This window comes from Myotis lucifugus, unplaced genomic scaffold (assembly GCF_000147115.1).
Source record: "Myotis lucifugus unplaced genomic scaffold, Myoluc2.0 scaffold_89, whole genome shotgun sequence".
In the NCBI taxonomy this organism is placed as follows: Eukaryota; Metazoa; Chordata; class Mammalia; order Chiroptera; family Vespertilionidae; genus Myotis; species Myotis lucifugus.
This window is the reverse complement of record NW_005871137.1, coordinates 367,638-381,536: the sequence shown is the minus strand read 5'-3', so window position 1 is coordinate 381,536 and position 13,899 is coordinate 367,638. Positions and strand designations below refer to the sequence as shown.

The window sequence follows — 13,899 nt, the reverse complement described above, 5'->3', positions numbered from 1 at the left end:
ATAAAAGCATTATTAAGCATTTCACATGGATCTTTCAAATTTACATCTCAAGTTTTATCTATATGTTTATGTGCTCACAAAAGTATTCTAAGGAAGCCACAGAATACACTCGATCACTTGCAATTTACATAAACATCTATTTAAACATTTTTTTTAAATAAAATCCCACTATTGGATACATTTATATGGGTAAATTTTATTTCGATACATGTTATAAGGAACTATCAATATAAACATCACAGTTAAAAAGCTTATTGATTCCCTCATTTTAGTAAAGCTCCCTTATGCATTGCTCAGATCATCACTATGGCAACCAATAAGGAAGCAAAAGGTCAGCAACCCTGAAAATAGAATAATGCTCCAGAGAAGGCTACTGCTTTCAGGAATGTTTATTACACAAGGGTAATGTTTCTTTTTCATGTGAATAAATTTACTGATACAAGTTAGTAAGAAAAAAAGATTACTCAGCTAGAAAAATGCTAGCAACACCATCCAGAAAGACCTCCCAAAACACTGAGCAATTTTTAAAGCAAACATTTGTAAAACAGTCTTCTAAGTCAAATGTTGATTGTCATCTTCATAGGAGATAAATGAAGAAAAACTGTAGTCTACACTCCATGAGTCATGGTAGAAGGAGACAATGGTGCAGTTAAGAAGACATTTTGATAAGTTACCTCTGATTAGCATATTAATTTTACGAGCAGGTTTTACATTTTTTATCATAAGGGAACACTTATTATTTGATCATTCCCAATTTTTGAGATTGTCCATTGAGATGCATTCCCCATGGCGGGGGGAATATGTTAATCCCAAAAATGAGGTCTGGGAAATGCTGCATTGCTAATTAAAGTTACTTCACTCCCTAGTAATTAAATAGAAGAGGATGGGGAGCAAAAGAGAGAAAAGCACTAGTCTAGATGAGTCAGAGCCTAGCTCACAAATATCTCCCTTATGTAAGTTCCACATGCATTAAACCAAGACAATGCAGAGGAAGGGAGTAGTAACAAATGAATAATTAATAATTTTATTCCTCAAAAAAACAGAGTGACACACTAAGCAATGAGAAATCTACCAAACCTTCATGATGACCATCTTTTAACCTGCCATTTTAAAGCATCTTTATATGTGGGTACCATCATTTCAAACAGTTGCTTGATGGTAATGAAAATACATTTCTAATTGGTTTCTTGTTGCTTTACTAAATTGGTTCAAAGACTGGGTCCAGATGGATTGGCCTGTATAATGTTGCACCGAGGACAACTCTCTAAGGGGGATGTCAGAGAAGGTGGGCACCACCCACACCCTCGTGGCATTTAGACTCTACCAAGGAATAATGATCCCGCTAGGGGACAATTCCAAAGCAATTTTGTAAGTAAAAATATGGAGGAAACTTATTGTAAGATCAAGGGAGGTGGGAGAAAAAAATCATCATGAAGAGTTCCATTCACGATGAATCAATCCAATATAATAACTAATGAGTCTAAGGAACTAAGTCATAAACACCTTATTTTTGTTTGTTTGTTTTCATGTCTAATTTCAATTCGGAGTGTAAAGATCTTTTTAATTAAAGTATAGTTGACATGCAATATTATATTAGTTTCAGGTGTACAGCATAGTAAAATATGTTGTTGGTATTTTATTAGGGATTGCATTGAACTTATAGATTGCTTTGAGTAGTATGGACATTTTAATGATGTTAATTCTACTGATTCATAAACATAGTATATGCTTCCATTTGCTTGTATTTTCCTCTATTTCTTTTTTTCCAGTGTCTTGTAGTTTTCTGAGTACAGGTCTTTGGAGCACAAACACCCGTTTTATTTAACTAACACCCCCATGCAATTCTATACTCGCTGATGGCAGGCAGCCCCTCCACACCCTGCGCCTGTCCTAGCCTCCTGTCATAGTCGCCCTTATAAATGTCATCAGGAATAATCCAGTTAGAAGTTATTCCAGTTAGATCCCTCCAACATGCTCCACTATAGAGAACAGCAAATGGTCTCCCTTTTTCTCAGAGCAAGAATAATCATGTCAAACAGGTTGGTTTTGATCAACATGGACCTCGAGTACTGAACAGCATCAAAATATTTTATAATCTTAGAGATTATAAAATATTTTATCTTAGAGATTATAAAATATTTCTATCACTGAGCCATGACAGTGATAGAAATAACATGAGAATTATTTCTGCCTTTGAACTGTATCAGGTGAGCCATTGGCAGACCATTTTGTTGGTCTGTGCTCAATCTCTAAATGGAAAAGCATATACTGTCTTCATCTGGCCTGATCTGATGAGAGTATGGCAGGCAGGGAACACCACACATAAAAAGATTTCCTGAACAGTTCTTGTGCCGCTGATTTTCTGGGAGTATGTGAGGAACACGGAGAAGCTTCCAATCTTCTTTCATCCACTAGCATCTGAACGTAAGTATAATAATACTTTTATATTTTAAGAAAATATAAGGAATATAGTCTATATTCTTCAAAGACTATCTTTTGGCACAAGGGATATGAAGAAAGTTTGACTCGAGCAGAAGTGAGATTAATACAACATAAGAAAGAAAATTTAAATGGACCCCACCATTTTTCTTAATTTCAGGGCATGGACCCAGAGATTCATTTCTTAAACTGTCATCAAAACGCATATCCTCTGTGAAGACCCTAGATAGTAATTACTCGAAGAATATTTTAGTTTTTCCTCAAGCCAACCTTCTACATGGGGAAAAGAAAACTTCCTTTGGAGCCCCACCCATAGTCGTATCTCTGTCTTCCCAGCTCACAGCAGAGAGCCTTGTTCTGAGAAGGCACATTAAAATATTGATGACAAAGGAAGTTACAGTTTTCTGTCCTAAAGTTCATACTAATATAATTTCTCCCACAGGTAACACATTCACACAGGGCAGCTTGTTCACTTAGAAAAGATTAATGTAAGATAATCGTATTGTGACCCAGTTCAATCACCTGTAAAGATAGTTGAGTAAATAGGTAATAGTGTCTATAGAACTGAGAAAGTAGGGGCTTACATAATGTAAAATCCTAAATTTAATATTGGTTATAAATTTTACTTTCAATGTCCCATTACAACCCTATGAACAAAATTTCATAATTGAAATCAGTATACTTGTTTCTGGAGACAAGAAATGCTTCCTATCTTTCTACATTAAACTTTTAAAGCACAAGTTCGACTTCTTTGTATACTTGTATTTCACAGCACTTTCCAAAATATAAAATTCATAGCTTCTTTCATTTTATGGGAGGGTGGAGGGGGGAACATCTGGCACACCTGCCAGGTGTGCACTGAATTCTCAGAGAATGAGCTATAAATGGATTGTTCATGTGATAGCAGAGCAATTCCACAAGGGGTCCCATGAGCATTTCTCAGCCTGTGGATGTCACCTTACACTGACTAGATCAATGAATTTATGTTTAAAGTAAAAAACCATAAAAGAGACAACCATGAATATGTAAAGAAATGCAAACAAGACTTTTAAACTCCCAAAAGAATATTGTTCACTATCTAAATGTTGGATTTTTTTTATAATTATAACATGCTTTAAAATTACTAATTTTTGATAAATTAAATTCTAATGTTTTGGCAGTTTATCTTCCTTCAGTTTGGTTTATATTGAAAGACTAATTTAGACATGTGCCTAATCAATATGCATTGTTCACATACTCTTAACTGATACAAATAATTAGTTTTCTTTTTCTCTTTACACACAGAATAAAACAGGTAGGTGGAAATTGTTCTGAGGTTAATAAAGCACCTACGTTTTAATGTTGCGCATGTATTTTCTTTATTAAAACTAATTATTTGAGTTAGTCAAAAATATAATAGCTTTATTAAAATAGTCTATTGAAATCTGAAAGGAAACATCAGAAATTATTATTATACTTAGCCTTGCAAGCACTGTGTTTTGGGAACAAAAAGATGCCAGGGACTTGAATGTTTTTGTTGAATAGTTTATTTCCATATGAAGGGTAGTAATTAGTGCAAGCATGAACTAAATAGTAATTCGTATCAAAACTAATCCTATAAATAACCAACTTCAATATCTATTGGCTATACTAGTACATATTGAATGAATGAATGAAGAGGGAAAGCCCATGCCCAATAAGGAAGGGTCAGTCCCTTCAGCTTCAGCCAACTGGTAAGAAGAGAAAGACATCGAGGATGCCAACCCTCCTGATTTTTCATGAAAAATCACACATTAGGATTTTCATATTAAGACTCTTAACTTTTAACATTATAAAAAATTCACTTTTATTTTCCAGAAATTGTGTAGATCACACAAAACTTGTCTGTGGGCCAGATACAATAAGTAGATAAAATTCTGGATGACCTATTTTGCTGTTTCCGTGTTCATTAGAACTGGGTTTACTACAAATAACAAAGGAAACCAAATAGAAGTTTTCTCTTCTCTTTCATGTAAAAGGCATTGGAAGATGGGTCATCCAATGTTAGCAACGTGGCTCCATGAAGTGTTCAGCCAGGCTCCTTGCATCTCCCTTGTTGCCATCCCTGAGGTGTAGTCGTTATCCCCATGGTCCGAGGCAGCTGCTAAAACTCCATCCTTTACTTCCATGCAGTGTGCTGGAGGATGGCATGGTAATGTTTTGGAGTCTTCTCAGAAGTTCTCCAAAACATGCCACCCAGAACTCAGTCATATGGCCACACTTACCTTACGGGTAGCTGAAAATACTGTCTGTTAGGTGGACAGCCACACAACCAGCTAAAAGTCTAGGCTCTGGACTAAATGGGCATTGGAAGAAACTAGATGTCTTTGAAATAGTTATTTATAATCATAGTAAACTCTGATCTATCCATTAGATTTCTTCTCGTTAGAAAAAGAACATATATGCAACAAAACAGGTCAGTATAAGAATTTATAAGAAAAGGGTTAAATAATGTCCTTGGCCAGATAGCTCTCAATACCAACTCCAGATGTTAATAGAATGTGTAACTTCCATAAAGTTACTATATTCAAAAATTACTTTAAAATGATGTTTTGTTCTTTTGTTATGAAATGTAATAAATATACAAAACAGTACATACAATATGTATGCAGGCTGAGTATAGAAATAATTATAAAATCCCAATCCCCCAGTCCCCTTACTCCCACATGATCACAACTTTATCCCTTCCCCAAGAGTAACCATTACCCTGATTTAAGGAATACTCATTCCCTTGCCCTTGTACTGTGTTTCCTGGAACCCCTTTCCTATGTGGTTCCATGTTGAAATTGGGATATTTACATACATCTTCATAAATGAGAATGTGTTATAATTTCTTTTTTCATAATGTCTTTAGTGGGTTTTTATTTCGAGGATATGCATCAGATGAGTTAAGGAATGTTTCCTCTTTGTCTATGTTTTGGATGAGTTTGTACAAGAATTACCTATTCCTAGAAGTTTAGCAAATTTTCTGTTACAGCCTCTTGGGCTTTAAATTTTTCTTTATGGGTATTTTTACTACCATTTTAAAAAACTACTCATTCAAGTTTTTAATGTCATAAGACTATTCAGCTTTGGTAAATTATAATTTTCTAAAATATTAGGTTGTTATTAATCATGTTCTTTCAACCTTATATAGTCTTACTAATTTTTTAATCTATTTTTATCAATTACTAACATAGTGGTTTATTAAAATCTCCTTTTGAGATTGTTGACTTCTCTATTTCTCCTTATAAATTTGTAAATATTTTCCTTATTTTTGAGACTATGCTCTTTAAGCACACAGAAATTTCAATTTATTAAGAATAGCTGGTAAATTGAAACTTTAACCATTATAAACTGACCCTTTTTTACTCTTTTTTTAATATTAAAGTTTATTTTGTCTGCTCTTAATATAAAATAAATTAACATTTTTGTTTGTTTAATATGTGCATGGTCTATCTTTTTTCATCACAATAATTTCAACATTTCTATAAACTTTCATTTTTATACATTAAAAAATTAAATTGGATGGTCCTATATGATAATCTTTGTTTATTAACTGAAATTTTTTATCTATTTACATTAAATTATTCACATTTAAGTGTTATTGACATATTTGGATAATTTCTTTATGTTACCTCTCTTTCTCTCTCTCATTCTCTCTCTCTCTCTCTCTCCTCTTTCTTTTTTCTCCCTGCTCTGTTAAATAATAAGCCCAAGTTTCCTCTCTGGGATTATAAGAAGATGGGCTTATATCTGGTTTACACTTTCAATAAGGAAAGAGACCTTTGATATCTCTGCTAAACATGGGGATTCTATTAGACAACCCAACTTGAGCAAGCTATGTTCCTTAACTTTTATCTTCTTTGAACCTTGAGATCCCTAATAACAAAACCCAACATTTTTCTTATTAGATAAAAAGATACACATGAGAAAAAGTATCAGATAAAATTATGAGAAAGTTAGATAATAATGTCTTAAATAATAAGGGTGCTCACTGATTCACATAACAAGAAATCTGGAAGTAGGCTGGTGACTTTACTGAGTCTCTGTTAATAAATCATAGAGACAATATTATAGTTACTATTTTTTCAGTCATATATGCTACAAATATTTCTATCCCATGTTTAATTTATCTTTGGTTTTATTTATGTTATCTTTTACCATTCATTTTTATTTTAGTTTGCATGTAGCCAATTATATTTATCTTTTCCTTTTATAGCAGTTGGATTTTCTGTCTTATTTAAGAACAGCCTTCACACTATAAAGTCACAAAAATCATTTTTTTCTAAATTTTCCTCTGACATTTAAATTGTTTTGCATTTCACAATTAGATATCTAATTGAGCTAAAATTTATTTTTGTATATGGTATGACACTGTTGTAGAGCTCTATTTTCTTCCAGATGGATAGATAATTATGCCAGCATCATTTCAAAAATAAACTGTCCTGGAATTTCCACTTCTATCAAGTTACACTTAAATGTCCACAGACGCCCTTCTTGGTGTAGCACAAACAAAAAATGCTGAATAAACTATAAGTAAAAATTTTTTTTCTATTATGTGATTAAGCTGGTGGGAAAATAAAGAACTGTTCAACAGGCAAAATTACAGTGCATAGTGAGAGAGGTGCTTGAGCACCAGGGCTGCCGTTTGCCCTACAGGTACTGGCCAGTTCTTGATGGCTAAGTCTTAGTTTACCAGACTGGTTCACAAGATCAGGAGAAAAAACTGGTTCCTGCCCTAACCTGTGTGGCTAAAATGGTTGGGCGTGGTTCTGTGCACCAAAAGGTTGCTGGTTTGATTCCCAGTCAGGGCACATACCCAGGTTGGGGGGGGGGGGGTGCAGGAGGCAGTTGATCAATGATCAGATGTTTTTCTCTCTCTCCCTTCCTTTCTCTCTAAAACAATCAATGAAAATATTTTTTTTTAAAAAACCTGCTTCCTGAAATAGTGAAAGGTCAGATTAGAGATCCTTGTATAAATTAGGAAACTATGAATGGCATTATATTGGAAACAAAACAAAATAGAACATGGTGTTCAGAGACAGACAGTGGACATATTCATCTATTTGTCTGTCTCAACCTTGATTTTGGGCACAGAAGAAAAAAAAATATCTTCAATAGTTCTTTACCACAAGCATGTACCCATACAGGCAGGCTTAAAGCCAGAATTCATGCCATATGTTGGCCAAAGAATCTTAATCAAAACATCACCCCTAGATACCTGGCAAGAGCTAATGTAAATCTTCTCTGGAGGAGCACATTTCATTTTAAATATAGGTTTCAAACGTTTCCTCCAGAGATGGATTCCCAAAACATGACCTTAGAATCAAAAATCACAAAACACACAAGGAAAGCAGCCACTAAGAATATGAGCCAGTAGAATAAAAAACAGCAAACTAACTATAGATATTGGAATTATCAGAAATTCAAATATGAGAAAAAGAGTTTAAGAGGCATGGGGAATAGCTACAGAAGGCCCAATTTATGTAAAATCAGTGAAGGAATTGTGAGAACTGAGGAGAACTTATAAGAGGGCTCACAGAGAGAGCACATTGTAGAAAAACACACCCAAAACATCTTCCTATGTGAATGAAACTTTTTTGTTTATTATTTGTTTACCTTACCTGGTGTCCCCCACCCCAAAAGTGCATATTATTTGTATAAATGAGTCTTATATTTTTGAAATTGAAATATTCTTTTTTTTTTTAATCATCACCTGAGAATATGTTTGTTTTTTTCATTGAATCTGGAGAGGAAGAGAAAAAAACAAAAAACATTTACCAGTTGCCTCCTGTATGTGCCCTGACCAGGGATCGAACTCGAAACTTAGATATGTGCCCTGACCGAGAATCGAACCTGAGATCCTTCAATGCATGGAACAACACACTAACCATTGAGCCACACCAGTCAGGGCAAACCAGAAATATTCTTAAAGAGTTCAGAATACATCAATTACTTTTTGGAGGTGAATTTTCCCCACCAACATGGCTCCTCTCCTAATTTCAAAGAAAGCTAAGAGTGGACAATCTGCACGAGTTACTGTATATTAACGGTGTCTGAGAGTACTAGGTCAAAGGTCACTGGAGAGAGAGCAAGAAAAGTAGAATCCCAGAAAGATGGGCAGATATTTCTGTAATTGAAGATAGCTATTCTTATCTGGTCTAAAAACAAACAGGAAGACGATATTAGACAGGGTACACTACATAAAATATATATGCTTTTGTTATTTAACTGATTTGCATAGTCTATTTTTAATTTTTCAAATTTCTTTTGTGAAAATAATAACATATTTCCCATTAGTGGGAACATGAACTTAAAGCACTAGTCAAATAAATGACTGTTTCTGGAAATGGTTGTTGTCTTTCAAGTTTTACATAGAAAAAAATCCTCTAAGTATCTATATATATAAAAGCCTAAGCGACCATTACGACCAGTAGACCCTAACCCCATGGTCGGCAAACCGAGGCTCTCTAGCCACATGTGGCTCTTTGGCCCCTTCAGTGTGGTTCTTCCACAAAATACCACATGTACAGTGCGATTGAAACTTCGTGGCCCATGCGCAGAAGTCGGTATTTTGTGGAAGAGCCACACTGAAGGGGCCAAAGAGCCGCATGTGCCTCGCAAGCCGCAGTTTGCCGAGCCGCAGTTTGCCGACCACTGCCCTAACCAATCTTCTGGTCGCTATGACACACACGCTCAACGCAGGAGCTGCTCCCTGGTGGTCAGTGCACTCCCACAACCAACCTCCCTTGGTCCCTCCCCCGGGCCAGCCTGGTGGTCAATGTGTTCCCACAGCCAACCTCCTGCTACCAGCCAACCTCCCACCATCCCTCCCCCAGGCCAGCCGGCCGCAATCGGCCCCGATTGGCCCCAATCAGGACTGGGCGAGACGGCCTCAATAGGCCCTGATCACTGGCCAGGCCAAGGAACCCCACCCATGCACGAATTCATGCACCAGGCCTCTAGTTTGTGATAACAGTTGAACATGGAAGGTCACTCCAGTGATGTAAAACATATCTACCTCAATAAATTTCAGGGAAGGAAGTATTTCTACCAAACTATGGAATTGCTTCTATCAAAAAATTATTAACTTCTAAAAATTAAATCCACATGCAATGTCAGAGAAGAAAGTATGTTTTAAGGGCAAGTGACTGAATTTAATATGATCTAAAGCAAATACTGCTTACAAAGATCTGAGTTAATTACACAAAAATTTAATTCAATTTAGTATTAAAAGTGAATGGGTAAGGAGGTTTTTTAAAAGGCCTTTTAAAAGAAAAAACACTTGAAATTAAAACATTAACTAGATTCTTAATAGGTATTTTACTAATAAATTAAAATAATAAATGTCCTTGCTCCATTTAAAATCACCACATTTTAAATATCAACAAAACAGTGTTTCTCAAACTGTAAACAGAACCTATTAGCGGGGTCTGACCAACATTTTTACTTAATGAAAGAGCATAGAGTATCTCACACATTTTAATGGTAAGAATATTTTATAAAATTCTTGTTTCAGTTGTGTGTGAATGCAGGTTGGGGAAATTATGTAAAATTTACATCTGTCTGTGTGTCACAATGGAAACATGTATGAGAGTCATTAGTCTAAAGTTTTAGGAATTAGTCAAACACGTAAGAGGCTTTTTAGGAGGGCAAGTGTGAGTTCCTACAGTTCTCTAATTGCCAAGTACTAGAGAACCAGTAGGGAGAGGAGCGAGGAGAAAAATGTCACAAGCTGTATTCAAGGTGAGAACTTTGTCACAAAGAAATGAAGCAAGAGCCCAATATGACACTCAGGATCTAAGGAACAAGAGGGCCAGCTGAAATATGACAAGACTGAGTTACCGTCCCTACATCAAGACAGCTATCCAGAAATGGCCCCACAGTCAGGGTGATGAATGAATGAGCCAAAGAGGCAAGGATCCACTTGGCTTCCCTCACAGAGATGTCTCAGACTTTCTCCAACTTCCTCTGATCACCTCCCAACCTTTTCTTTCTTGGCCCATGGAAGTGATGCAGAGTATTAATGACTATAGAAATGTCATACAATCTATTTTTCAGAATGCTCCTATATATACGGTATATATCATCTATATGTGATCGCATTTAAAATTGATAAATCCCTGCTAGGCAGCGCAGGGGATATCAATCACACTCACTGATGACACTGAAGCAGCAGCGTTCCTGGCACCGGCTGTGTCGGCGCTCAGCCTGGAGATTCCCAATGCCTCTCCAAACAGCTGCTGCTGCAACACAGCTAAGAACCATTTAGTGCTGCCTCCCAGCGAGAACAACCTGCCACCGGACGACGGCATATACAGTGCTGTTCCACTTCATGTCAGCTGATCACACACTGCCTTGATCAGAAGCACACTCTTAGTTTAAGTAAAAAGAAAATGAATTCAATGAATTGTCACATAGGAATAATTACTGGATAGACAACATACATCTTCCCTATTATGAATGATAGTTGAAAAGCAATTAATGTAATCTGTGATATCAATAGACTAAAAGAGAAAAATCATGTGATAATCTCAATAAATTCATGAAAATACTTGAAAAAGTTTAATATTTATTCACAATAAGAACACTTTCCCCTAAAGCGAGAATAAAAGTAAGTTTCCTCGCTTGATGACAGGCATCTATTAAAAGAACTAAAAGACGTCATACTTAATGGTAAAAAAGTGAAGACATTCCTCCCAGAACAGGAAAAAGGCACGGAACTTCACTCTCATCACTCCTATTCATCATATTGGCAGTGTTAGCCAGTGCAAAAAGGCAAGAGAAAGAAATAAAATGCATACAGATCAGAGTGGAAGATTAAAATTTCCTGTATTCACAGATGATTATATATGTAAAAACATCAAAAATCTGAAAAATCTACTAGAAATAATATGTTTTTTTGGCAGCTTTGTAGGAAATATGGTGAATATACAAAATTAATTTTAATATACTAGCAATTAACATTTAGAAATTGAGATATTAAAAACCATTCACATACAGAGTATGTGTTTATTATAATACATTTCATTTTCAAAATTGAGCTATCAGCTGTTAAAGAGTGTATACATTTTTGGGGACATCCTATATGTGTCAAATTTATCAAATTTCGACTTAAAATGTGTTTCATTATATCTAAATTATACCATAATAAAATTGTTTTTTAAAAAAGATGGTTCCTGACTACACTTGTGGTAGTGATCCCAAGGTACTAAATAAAATAAAAGTTATTCATTAAAAAAAGAGGGACAGCCAAATTATTTTTAAAATAGGTTAAAAGTACTAAATAGATAATTTTCGAAAGAAGACATAAGAAAGGCCAAGAGACATATGAAAACATGCTCAAAGTCACTAATCATCTGAGGGATGCAAATCAAAACGACAATGCGGTACCATCTCACACCTGTCAGAATGGTTATCACCAACAAATCAACAAACAAGTGCTGGCGAGGATGCGGAGAAAAAGGAACCCTCGTGCACTGCTGGTGGGAATGCAGACTGGTGCAGCCACTGTGGAGAACAGTATGGAGCTTCCTCAAAAACTAAAAATGGAACTCCCATTTGACCCAGTGATCCCACTTGTAGGAATATATCCCAAGAAACTAGAAACACCAATCAGAAATGATATATGCACACCCCTATGTTCATAGCAGCACAATTTACAATAGTTAAGATTTGTAAACAGCCTAAGTGCCCATCAGCAGATGAGTGGATTAAAAAAACTGGTACATCTATACAATGGAATACTACACTGCGGTAAAAAAGAAGGAATTCTTACCATTTGCAACAGCATGGATGGAACTGGAGAGCATTATGCTAAGTGAAATAAGCCAGTCAGGCAAAGATAAATATCACACGATCTCACTCATTTGTGGAATATAATGAACAACATAAACTGATGAACAAAAACAGATCAAGAGACAGAGAAGCATCAATCAGACCATCAAACCTCAGAGGGAAGGTAGGGAAGGGTGGGGGTAAGGGGGAGAGAGCAACCAAAGGACTTGTATGTATGCATATAAGCCTAACCAATGGACATAGACAATGGGGAGGTGAGGGCATGAGGGGGAAGGTGGGGAGGGGGCAATGGGGGGGTAAGAACACATATGTAATACCTTAATAAAGAAAAAAAAATTTTTAAAGGTACTATAGTGGAATATTGATATGGTGATATACAAATGCCTAAGAGTGGATAACAGTATCTTAAAATGTTGATTTATAAGGAAGCGTATGTATCTGTATATAGACATTAACACATCAACTAGCACTTACTTATTACTATATTAATAAATACCGAAGAAGATTCACTAACATGACATTCTCATGTCCTAAGTTAGTTTTTGGTTTGAATTAATATCCCCAAAGTTTCAGATCCCATATTGCTGATAAAATATGAGATTAAGATTTTCAGTATTTTGTAAATTGGGATAAAACACCATGACATTGGGGGAAGGCAGGAATATATCTGAACAATAATAACTTTCTGCTACTGAATGTTTTCACATGAGTGTGGGCACATAAAGAAGCTGTGCAGAAAGTACCCATAATAAAAGCTTCTGTCTCCATAGAAGTTGGAAGTTTACAATATTTTATTTTTCTCTCTTTTTTTTTCTTTTTTCTTTCCTTGGTGTATATTTAAGTGTCTTCCCTTTAAAATAATTCACAAAAATTTATATTTACTTTAGGTCCATTCATCACTTCCAAAAATGTAATTCACATAGACAAATTTCTTCAAAATTATAATGTGGTGTCAATGTTTTGACAGTCTTGCACAATTTTAAAAAATCAACCTCACCTAAACGTTTGACAATTTTACCAGTCCAAAGGAAGAAAAAAAAGAAAGAGAACTGTAAAACAGATTTTATTTAAAGAAACACAAAACAGGTTGATTTCTACTACGTGTATGATTTCCCAAGAGTAAAATTAAACTTGGAATGAACAAAGATAAACCCCTTACCTGTTGGAAGGTGCAGTGTTATGTTATTGCAGAAATCTGTGAAGCAGCACTCGGTTTTGGTAACATTGTTGGAACTATGACAGAAGACTTGAGCATTTAATTCTGGGAGAGAGACACAGGACTTGATCACCTGCTCCTTTCCATTGGTTAGCATAACTGAAGCCCAGCATGCTCCTTCCGTCTGGCAGGTGAAGTTTGAAGAGTCACACAAAAGACATACACACTTCAGTCCTGAAAAGCGTAAGGCAAGCAAAAAAAGCTTTAAGATACAAAAGACATCATGCAAATGTGTTTCATTAAACCTAAGTGTAGAAAACCAATCTTAATGAAAATTGAGGGAGGGATTAAATAAACAGCACCAGAGAAATACATGCTGAACACATTAACGCTCTCTGTCGGGTGTTTTGTTTAAACAGGTTGCCCAATCATCACTTACTTTGTTTGGATTCTTATGAATTTATTGCTATTATATTTTAAAACAATTTTCTCATCCATGGTCTGTC

The 13,899-nt window shown here is 35.4% G+C and overlaps 1 protein-coding gene across 2 annotated transcripts in view; it reads right to left on the bottom strand.

Moving 5' to 3' along the window:
- ACVR1C (activin A receptor type 1C) overlaps positions 1-13,626 on the bottom strand; it is a 37,921-nt gene extending 24,295 nt beyond the window's left edge. The window contains exon 1 of one of the 2 annotated variants that reach the window (XM_006091245.2): positions 13,397-13,626. In XM_006091245.2, coding sequence (XP_006091307.1) covers positions 13,397-13,550 — 154 coding nt within the window. In that variant the 5' untranslated portion in view covers positions 13,551-13,626. The remainder of the gene's footprint in view (positions 1-13,396) is intronic. The other variant, XM_023756127.1, reaches the window with a different exon arrangement.
- Positions 13,627-13,899: the final 273 nt, after the last annotated feature.